Genomic DNA, 11,064 nt, shown 5'->3' with positions numbered 1-11,064 from the left:
TTTTAGATAGAGGGAGCCACGAACAAAAGGAAAATCGATTTCAGGGAACTGCAAGGACACACTGCATTTGGGTCAAGAGTGAATGAGGAGAAATAGGCTGAAATGAAGCTACTTAGGCAGCCAGACCCAAGGTCAAAACCACCTGCAGTGCTGTGTTAGGGAGTTTGACTTTCATTTGGCAGACCACAGGATGGTACCTGGGCTTCCTGGGTGGCGCTAGTGGTAAAGAATCTGCCTGCCAGTGCAGGAGACATAAGAGATGCAGCTTCCATTCCTGGGTCGGGAAGATACCCTGGGGGAGGGCATGGCAATCCACTCCATTATTCTTGCTTGGAGAATCTTAAGAACAGAGGAGCCTGGAGGGCTGCAGTCCACAGGGTCACATAGCTGGACACGACTGGCGTGACTTAGCACACACTCAGGATGGTACCCATTAGACTGTCTCACAGCAAATCCATGTGGCAAATATTATCACCACTAGTGCCCAGTGATAAACTCAGGTTCGAAGAAGTCAAATAAGATTTTTTTTCATCTTTCACTTTCAGAATCTTTTATTTATTTATTTGTGATACACTTGACATTGAACACTGTGTAGATTTAAGGTGTACAATGTATTGATTGGGTCTACTTGTATATTGCACTGTGATGACTACCCTAGCGTTAGCTAACACCCCTATCAAATCCCATAATTATCATTTCTTTCTTTGCGGTGAAGACATTTAAGATCTAGTCTCTTAGCAACTTTGAAGTATATAATACAGTATTGTTGACTATAATCACTATGCCAAGCACTACAAACTTGCAGTTAGAAGATAAATAAGTTCTTAAGAGTAAATGAGATGTTTTGATCCCATACAACTAGTAAGTGACTAGTTGAGACTTGAATAGTTGTTCTCTGAACTTTTCAACTTTTCATCTCACTTTCCCGCTTGCACAGGTGACTATGGCCACAAATCTCCAAGTTATCTTTATGTGTTAGGGTTTTGTGCTTGCCTCCCCTCTGGCTGGTCTCTGGGTCCCCAGATCTCCCATGACTGCCTTTATTTTACCATGTGACCTCTCCTAAAATGTTTCTTGAGTAGTGTGCTGTCTGAAATACCCACTGACACCAACTTCTTGCATCCCTCTTACTCTAGTTATATTTTTTCCTTCATAACACTTACTACTACTGAAATTTTTCTTTGTTACCTAATTAAATGTTTTCTCCTTATTTTCGTCCTTTAGACTATAAACTCTATGAAGCAACTTATTCATTTTGTGTATTGTGTATAAGTTGCTCAGTCATGTCCAACTCTCTGTGACCCTATGGACTGTAGCCCGCCAGGTTCCTCTGTCCATGGAATTCTCCAGGCAAAAATACTGGAGTGGGTTGCCATTCCCTTCTCTAGGGGATCTTCCTGACTCATGGATCAAACCCTGGTCTCCTCCATTGTAGGCAGATTCTTTGCCATCTGAGCCACCAGGGAATATTTCTTGCCTTGAACATAGGTACCTGACTCCTGGTAGATGCCTAACCCATGTTTCTGAAAGGGGTGAGTGGCCCATTGAATCACAGCTTCAAGGTCACAGCCTGGGAAGATAGCTCTGTGCACTATGCTGAGGGTTAGTGAGAAGCTGCCGTGAACCAAGAAAAACAAATTTCTGGGTGATTCCTATATATCACCCTGCTTTAGTACCGAGGAGTTCAAGCAAAGAAGAAAGAAAGAAAATCCTTCCCAAAACAATCAAGAAAAATTATACATTTAGCAGGGATCCTTTGATTCATCAACTATCTACTGAGCACTGACTATGTGTTAAACCATCCCTGGGATTCAAAGATAAACGATACAACATCCCTGATTTTATTACCTAAAGCTTGCATCTTTTTGCATTGTTATTTTATTTTCTTGACTTTCACTGATAATCTGGATAACATTTTATATCTGAGAAAACACACAGTTCCTGAGTAAAACAGTCCGAATCGATGAAGCGATGTAAGGAAACAAAGGTAAAATTCCAGAATTTTAGCAGTATGTGGCCTCACATAAAGTTTCAGCTCATGTCTTCGGTTAAGAGATGGAAAACTGAGTCATCACAGATTTTGAGTGATATTTCTAAGGCCGCATGTGAGATAATTGACAAGTTATTGGGAATTAAAATTCTTCTGAGTTCTATTTTAAAGTGCTTTTCCTGTGCAGAAAATTAAAAATAAAAAAGGAAATAGATGAGGCTTCTTTCCTTTAGAGAAATAATTTAGCCACTTTGAAGGGCCATTACTGATGGGATTCGCAATGAAGCATGATTTCCACTCGCTGATTCCTTAACCAAACCAGAGCCCCCAGCTGAGTTATGTTGATTTCTTTACCACCTGACAAGAGCGACAGAATATGAAGGAGTTTTATTTTCACTAATTTGCTTCTGAGGTGTTGTTTGGATGGAATTGCACCTTTAGTCATTATTTTCAACCTCCATGTATAATGCTCTGCTGACTCATATTTACTTTAGATTTAAAAGCTCGGTTTTGTCCTCAGTAATTAAAGTGCCCACATTTCTTAGATGGGCTCAGAAGACGGAGCTCTATTCTGCTGCATAACAGATAAGACCATAAGACACACCATAAGACCAGGGTGTGTTTATTTGAATCCATTACCACCCCTTAGGGATGCCAGCACACCTGATGTGTTAAGGATAGGTTTGAAAATGGTAACCCACTCCAGTGTTCTTGCTAGAGAACCTCATGGACAGAGGAGCCTGACGGGCTATAGTCGGTGGCGTTACAAACAGACGGACAGGACTTAGTAGCAACAACGATGAGCACACACTCTTGTCCTTCTCATATGGAGGGTGGAAGAGGTTCCTTTAACTAGAATTCTATAGAACCTGGTTTCAGTGGAGTGGGTTCCTGGGGTACCTTTGTCATAGTCATCTCCATGGCTGCCAGGATCCAGGGTCCAATTGGCTTCACAGGCTCGTGGGAGCTTTTGGACAAAGAATGACAGATCAAGGGTGCCGTTGCAGACACCAGCCTGAATAAGCAACATCTGATTCTTCTTGTTCTGTTAATATGAAACATGGCCAGGGGAGCACTTTTCTGCCTTTTTGGACCAGACTTTGGCAGAGCTGAAGGGGAAGTTCACGTTTCAGGTGCCCCAGAAACACAGCCTGCTGCCCACATAAGAGGAAAAGCTAAGAAGTCATTTCTGCAAAGCTTGGAAACCACAGCTTCAGGGACCAGCCCAGAGACACTGTTTTCACAAATACTGGATATTTCCGTTTAATTTGCTGTTGATGTGTTCTTTTAGTGATAGGTTTTTTTTTTTTATGCTCTTTCAGTCCAAACCAGCTGTAGAAGATAATTGCCTTCACCATTCATGTATGTTCTCCAAAGAGAACTTTTGTGTTGTTTTGAGATACTTTATATGAAAACGTTTGATTGCATTTGCCATCCATTCACATCAGTGAGGGAAATTTCCTCCATATTTCTTCCAAATTTCCATTTGTCAGTAAGAGAAGAGAAAGATCTTTTGGATTCTGTACACTTCATTTCAGCTGTTGCAAATTTTGAATGGTTGTGAAATGGTTTTACATTTTATTAACACCTACTCATACAAAGTTGGTTTTTAGTTGTGGTAACTATTAAAACTTTGAAAAGAGCCTCATTAAAAAGTATCCATCAGAATTTGTGTGTGGCCAGCTGAAGCATAAAATCCACTATGAAATAGAAGTTATCACCAGAGAAGCAAGTTCAAGTTGCCTATTAGAATTTTGATGGGATTTTATGCAGTTGTTTCATATGAGTTTAATATTTAATACCATCCACAATACTTTTTTCATTTTATCTTTTCTTATCATAATAGCACTTTATAAGAAAGTTAAATGAATTTTCTTCCGCTACCAGCATCACTGCACTAAAAAATAGTATCATGTTTCCTGTTGCAGGGGAAAAAAATGTCCTACACCCCACAGCATGAGCAGACCTTTTACAATTCCTTATTGTGGTCTGGATAATGATCCTGGTTAGAAGTGATTTACTCTCACAAAAGGAACTTCTCGCTGGCTTATACAACAGCCTGGTAAATAAAGCAGATTCTCTTTGTAAAGATGAGCACAAGGAAGCCTTGAGATTAAGTCTTGCCTTCATTCCTTCAAACTGTAAATGTCCATCTCTTTTGCCTCCTGTCCTGTGCTTTGCAGGGTTGGGCAAAGTTTCTCAAGAAAATAGATGATGGTCTCTATCCAAACTAGGAAAACTGGGATGATGCTCTTAACTTTAATATGCTTCTCGTTTTTATTTTTTTAAATATATATATATATATTTTTTTTTTTTTCTTTTTTTAAAAGAATATAATCCCAGAAGGCTCCCCAGGTAGCTCAGTAGTAAAGAATCTGCCTGCAATGCAAGAGCTGCAGGAGATGCAGGTTCAATCCCTGGGTCAAGAAGATGCCCTGAAGAAGGGAATGGCTACCCTCTCCAGTATTCTTGCTGGGATAATCCCATGGACAGAGGAGCCTGGCAGGCTACAGTCCATAGCATCGCAAAGAGGTGCATACGACAGAGCAATCGAGCAAGCATGAATGCATGCTCCCAGAAATCCACACAGACATTCATCTTAATAGATTACTGAAGACTACAGGAAAGGGAAAGAAAGAATAAGTCTTCCATTTACAGATGCTGCTTTACTCCTGGACAGTGGGATATCTGACTGAGAGAAAAAGTGCTCCATTAGGTTTCAGAAGAGTGTACAAAAAGGTCCATGAGCAGGAAAGTGTAAAGTGATATATTTAGAAGAAAAATAATTCAAAAATAATCCAAGCCATGTATAACCCACAGTTTTCAGGCCGACAACTCTAGGTGTAAATCTAGGGTTATTAGAACATTTGACTATAGTCCTCTTTCAGCTTTGTCTCATTAGCTATTGCAAGATGTCTGTCATATTCAACCATCTCTCAAATCGTTCTACTTTTTCTTCCAATTCTATCGTCACTTCTCCTGTCCAAGCTACAATAATGTTTTCTTTTTCTAGCCATGCCACGTGGCATGCAGGGTCTTAGTTCCCTAACCAGGGATGGAACTCACGCCCTGAATTGAAAATGAGAAGTCTTAACCACTGGACTACCAGGGAAGTCCCCCAAACTATAATAATCTCCTTTCATCCTTTTTTCTCTTTTGTTTATTCTCTTCTTCACTGTCAGCATAAACATTTGGCAGTACTAACCTGGTATTTAACGCACAGCACATCTACTAAACCCCTCTGGCATCTGTCTTCCTATCGCTCATATGGTTAGGACAGAAACCCCCAGAATGGACTTCAGGACCTCCCTTGACCCAGCTTCTGTCTGTCTCTCCTCCTTCAGCTGGCCCCAAGCATTATCTTTGATCACATTCTCTAAATATACCTGGTCCTCACTGCTTTTGCCCACATCACCCCTCTATGTTTTCCTGATCCCTCTCGTCACCTCAGTCACATATTTTCATCCTTAATATCTCACTTCCTTGTTATATGCTTAGAAAATCTCTCCCCAGTGCCCTGATTTGGTCAACAACTCCTACCACAGGCTCTGAAAAGACGGCATAACTTATTCTTGGTTGTGCTTTTCATATTTGCCATTTTTCATTTCCTTGGCAGTTATTTGATTAATGTCTTTTTCCTGCCAGACAGTTTACACCCTCTGAAGACTGTATTTTTCACTTTTGTTTTGGCTCACCATGTGGCTTCAGACTACAATATGGAGTTGAATCAAGTCCAGTGTGAATGTTCAGTACAATACATTTCAACTGCTATTTATTATTAATTGTTTTTTAGTGGATTCAGTGTATATACTTCTGGTGAACTTCTTGGTACTTTCTGTCATTTTCCCTTTTCCTGACTGTCTCCTCCAAGTCCTGTACTAGCTAAGCCTGTCTGCTGCCTCCATCACCGAGTCTTATCCCTGCCTCCTCTGGGTACAAGAGCCAGGCTTCAGCCAAGCCTCTGAGGACCCTCACTGGTGAGGACTATGGGAACAACAGCCTAGGTTTGACCCCATCAGACCCAAGAGGCTCTGGCTTCCCAAGGCTCAGGCGGGAAAAGCCAGGTACAATAGCCAAGCACCATGATGGAATTGACACCCCAGCGGGTGAGCTTGGACCAGCGAGAGACAGGAGACAGGAAGGATGGGCAGATACATGGCTAGTGCTTCTCTCTGAAGAAGAAGTGAAGTACGCAGCCCCACTTGGCTTTTCCAGGGACACCCTTGTGACTGATCCACCCTCTCCCTTTAGAGTCCCCTGAAACTTGGGTCAGTTTAGTAAAGCCCATCTCATATTTCCCTTGAAACTTTGATCAGTTTAGTAGCATGCGTCTCGTATTTGTTTTCTGTGCTTCCTTCTCTCTTGCCTTTTGCTCCCCTCTCCTGTGCACTGGCTGTACAGCCCCGTGAAAAATAGCAGCTAAGATTCACCTCAGGCTGTTTTCTAGGAAACCGAGGCTTGCATAATTTTCCCTCTTGTTTTCAGTGTCACTATAATCTTCCTTTGGGCACCAATCTAAGCAACTGGACAATGCTGGACCCCAATCATACATTTGTGAGCTAAATATTTATCAAGTTCATACCAAGGGATGGGCTTTATTTGGGGTCTCGTAGGTATGAGAATGTAGAGAAAGCTATTCTTGCGCTTTAGAGGCCATTTCTGAAATGGGAGAAGGGGAAGCAGTCATGAAAATTAGCTATCAGGAGCTTATAGTAAGTGTTCACTGACCTAACAATCATTAGTTTTGCCCAGAGTTGTCAGGAGAGCTTTTTCAGGGGCAGTAATATGATGAGGAAATGTTACCCTAAAGGATAAGGAGTGATCTTCCCATCAGACAAAGTGGCCAGAGAGGAAGAGAGACAAGAGAAGGCTCTCCAGGTGGAGGGAGGAACAGACATGCAAAACAGATTGTGGCACATCCTGAGGAACATTGCCAGAGTTTATCAGAATAAAGGAAGCTGGGGAGGACTTGGGCTCAGAGCTACAAAGGAACATTCACTCCACATTGTGGTTGGGCAGCCACATTTCTGATGCACCCACTGAAGATGCATCAGAATAAAACGAAGGTGATGGAGGGACCTGGTATCAACCAATTTTGTTTAATTTTTCCTGTTTTATTTTGTAGCAGAATTTCAGGCACGCTGAGCAGCCCAAGCTTAGAAATATGAAGAATGAGAGTTACTATAATCATAGAACCTGCATTTTTACATGAGGTTGCTTCCCCTTTGAAATTCAGAGACTGAAGCGACAAATGTAGCCTGGTTGATTCCCAAAGCAGATCTGTTTTTGATGTCTCCTTTTACAGGGCAGAATTATTTTCAGTAATAATCAATGAAAGGGATGAATATGTTTCATGTATGAGTCAAAATTTGTATGTCACATCTTAAAATTTTATACCTTGAATTTCACATTCTATTTCACTTTTAAATTGAAATAAATACTTTAAAGGCACATGGAATGACAGAATTGAAGTGACTCAAGTTCTTTCTTCATCTTTACCATCACTGTATCATCACTGTTTATTTCTCACCTGTAGGTTAAATATAGAAATATGTACTATATCCACAGGGTTGGCTATGTGAACTATATTTGCACCTACAGTAAGCACAAACAGTTCTAAATCCTAGGAATCTTGAAAGCAATATGTGTTACTGGATTTATCCATGTCAGGGGAGCTCTTTCAATCAACTTTCATTGTATTAATGAACAACAAACACATACCAATTTGAAGCCTATAGACACATTAGTAAAACTCATCAGTAGTAACCGTGATTGTTGGGAACTTGGAACAACAAATAATTTGGGAGAATGTGCGTTTTCTCACTGACATTGTTCAGAATTGCTAGTGAACGGTGATAACAAAAGCAGCTGTTGTTGAGCTTCCCAGGTGGCGCAGCAGTGAAGAATCTACCTGCCAGTGCAGGAGAAGCAAAAGATAAGGGTCCAATCCCTGGGTCGGGAAGATGCCCTGGAGAAGGAAACGGCAACCCACTCCAGTATTCTTGCCTGGAAAATACCATGGACATAGGAGAGTCCATGGGGTTGCAAAGAGTTGGACACAATTGAATGACTAAAACAAACAAAGAAAAACACATACAGTAAGTTTTAGATGAACTAGCTCATCTAGTTCAAGAAGGGAAAGTGAGACCCGAGAGGGAAAACTGAGGTAGTAGCTGAGACAGGATTGAAACCCAAATCTTCATATTTCAACTCAGTTCTCTGATCCCTTAGCAACATTGATTAATTTGATTATGGTGACAAAGTGAATGGTTGATCAACAAGCCCGGAAGACTCAGCACTTTATGAGAAGTGTTGTTTTAGGGAAATTGGTTTATGCAGTTGTCACATACTTGTGTTCAAAAAAAATGCTTTCTTTTTTTCAGCAAGCTCTGGGAAATGGTGAAGGACAGGGAAACCTGGTATGCTGCGGTCCACAAAGAGTCGGACGTGACTGAACGACTGAACTACAACGGTTTTTCAATATTGGGCCAGGGATAACTTCTCCGTCTCATGGTGACGTGAGATGCCATTATAACCTGAGTGAGATGATGTAGCTACAGCAGCCACACACTGTGTGCACCTGCTTGCTGCTCAAAACACCCTCTGATTTTCGTTACTGTTGCTATTATATATGAGTGCTGCCCATAGAAATATAAGACGAGCCACAAATGCATGCCACATATGTTATTTTGAATTTCCAATAATTACTTTTGAAAAAGTAAAAAGAAACTATCGAAATAAATTTCAATAGTTTAATGATATGTTTTATTATTTAACTCAATATAATTGAATATTATCACTTCGACATCTGATCAATATAAAACTTAGTAATGAAATATTTTGCATTTCTTTTTAGAGGCATGCCTCATTTTATTGCATCTCTCTTTATTGTACTTTGCAGATACTACATTTTTTTAGCAAATGAAAGGTCTGTGGCAACCCTGCATTGAGCAAATCTATTGGTGCCATTTTTTTCCCCCAACACCATTTGCTGTCTGCATATCTCTGTGTCACAGTTTGGTAATCCTCACAATATTTCAAGCTGTTCCATTATTCTTGATTTGTTATGATGATCTTGTGATCAGTGATCTTTGATATTACCACTAGGACTTGCTGAAGGCTCAGATAATGCTTAACATCTTTTAGCAATAAAGTTATTTTTATTTTTTTAATTTAAATTTTTTAATATTACTTTATGTGAACCACTGTTAAAGGCTTTATTGGATTTGTTAACACATTGCTTCTTTTTTTTAATTTTTTTTTTTTGGCTGTGAGGCATGTGGGATCTTAGCTTTCTGATGAGGGATCTTCCCTCTGCCTTGGAAGGCAAAGTCTTAAGGACTGAACTGCCAGGAAAGTCCCCAAATTTCTTCTTAATTAAGGTATGTACATTGGTTTTTTAGGTGTAATGCTATTACACACTTACTAGACTATGGTATAGTGTGTGTATAACTTTTAGATGCACTGGGAAGCCAAAAAACCCGTATAACTCTTGCAATATCCACTTTATTGTGTTGGTCTAGAACAGAGCCTGTAATCTCCGAGGTTTGTCTGTACTTTCTTCGTCTTTGAAGTCCAGTGTGCATTGCATGGGCTTCCTAGGTGGCTCAGTGGTAAAGAATCCACCTGTAAGGTAGTAGACTTGGGTTCCATACCTGGGTCAGGAAGATCCCCTGGAGAAGGAAATGGCAACCCACTCCAGTATCGTTGCCTGGAAAATCTCATGGACAGAGGAGCCTGGTGGCTTACAGTTCATGGGGTCACAAAGACCCGGACAGGACTGAGAGACTCAGCACAAAGTCTGTTCTATACTAGAGCACATCTCAGTTTGCATGCTGCTGCCGCTGCCAAGTCGCTTCAGTCGTGTCCGACTCTGTTCGACCCCATAGACGGAAGCCCACCAGGCTCCGCCGTCCCTGGGATTCCCCAGGCAAGAACACTGGAGTGTGCTTCCATTTCCTTCTCCAATGCATGAAAGTGAAAAGTGAAAGTGAAGTCGCTTAGTCGTGTCCAACTCCTAGCGACCCCATGGACTGCAGCCTACCAGGCTCCTCTGTCCATGAGATTTTCCAGGCAAGAGTACTGGAGTGGGGTGCCATTGCCTTCTCAGTTTGCATAGTCACATTGCAAATGTTTAATAGGCTCATGTGAGTAGTGGCTACTATATTAGACAATACACGTATAGATACTTACTCTAAAAGGTGACATATATTAAGAACATAAAGAGCTATTAAAGTTTTGATGGTGCCATTACCACATTTACATTAATATTTTGGGTAATCTAGCAATCAGGGATATTTGAAGGAAATCCTAAAACTTAAAAGTATTTGATATAATATCAAGATTTGTGTGTGTGTGTTTCCAATGATGCAACAAGAAAATTAGAGATACCAAGGGAATATTTCATGTGAAGATGGGCTCAATAAAGGACAGAAATGGTAGGGACCTAACAGAAGCAGAAGATATTAAGAAGAGATGGCAAGAATACACAGAAGAACTGTACAAAAAAGATCTTCATGACCCAGATAATCATGATGGTGTGATCACTCACCTAGAGCCAGACATCCTGGAATGTGAAGTCAAGTGGGCCTTAGGAAGCATCATTATGAACAAAGCTAGTGGAGGCGATGGAATTCCAGTTGAGCTATTTCAAATCCTGAAAGATGATGCTGTGAAAGTGCTGCACTCAATATGCCAGCAAATTTGGAAAACTCAGCAGTGGCCACAGGACTGGAAAAGGTCAGTTTTCATTCCAGTCCCAAAGAAAGGCAATGCCAAAGAATGCTCAATCTACTGCACAATTGCACTCATCTCACACGCTAGTAAAGTGATGCTCAAAATTCTCCAAGCCAGGCTTCAGCAATATGTGAACCGTGAACTTTCTGATGTTCAAGCTGGTTTTAGAAAAGGCAGAGGAACCAAAGATCAAATTGCCAACATCCACTGGATCATGGAAAAAGCAAGAGAGTTCCAGAAAAACATCTATTTCAGCTTTATTGACTATGCCAAAGCCTTTGACTGTGTGGATCAAATAAACTGTGGAAAATTCTAAAAGAGATGGGAATACCAGAGCA

The 11,064-nt window shown here is 40.8% G+C and overlaps 1 protein-coding gene across 1 annotated transcript in view; it reads right to left on the bottom strand.

The window, feature by feature from the left end:
- LOC104991743 (transcription initiation factor TFIID subunit 4-like) overlaps positions 1-11,064 on the bottom strand; it is a 33,534-nt gene that overhangs the window by 13,882 nt on the left and 8,588 nt on the right. The window contains exon 3 of the mRNA XM_010844335.1: positions 2,891-3,035. Within this exon, the coding sequence (XP_010842637.1) occupies positions 2,891-3,035 (145 nt within the window). The remainder of the gene's footprint in view (positions 1-2,890; positions 3,036-11,064) is intronic.

The sequence above is a fragment of the Bison bison genome, unplaced genomic scaffold (assembly GCF_000754665.1).
Source record: "Bison bison bison isolate TAMUID 2011002044 unplaced genomic scaffold, Bison_UMD1.0 scf7180017864199, whole genome shotgun sequence".
NCBI lineage: Eukaryota > Metazoa > Chordata > Mammalia > Artiodactyla > Bovidae > Bison > Bison bison.
The sequence above is the reverse complement of the archived record's forward strand: the minus strand, read 5'-3'. Positions and strand labels throughout refer to the sequence as shown.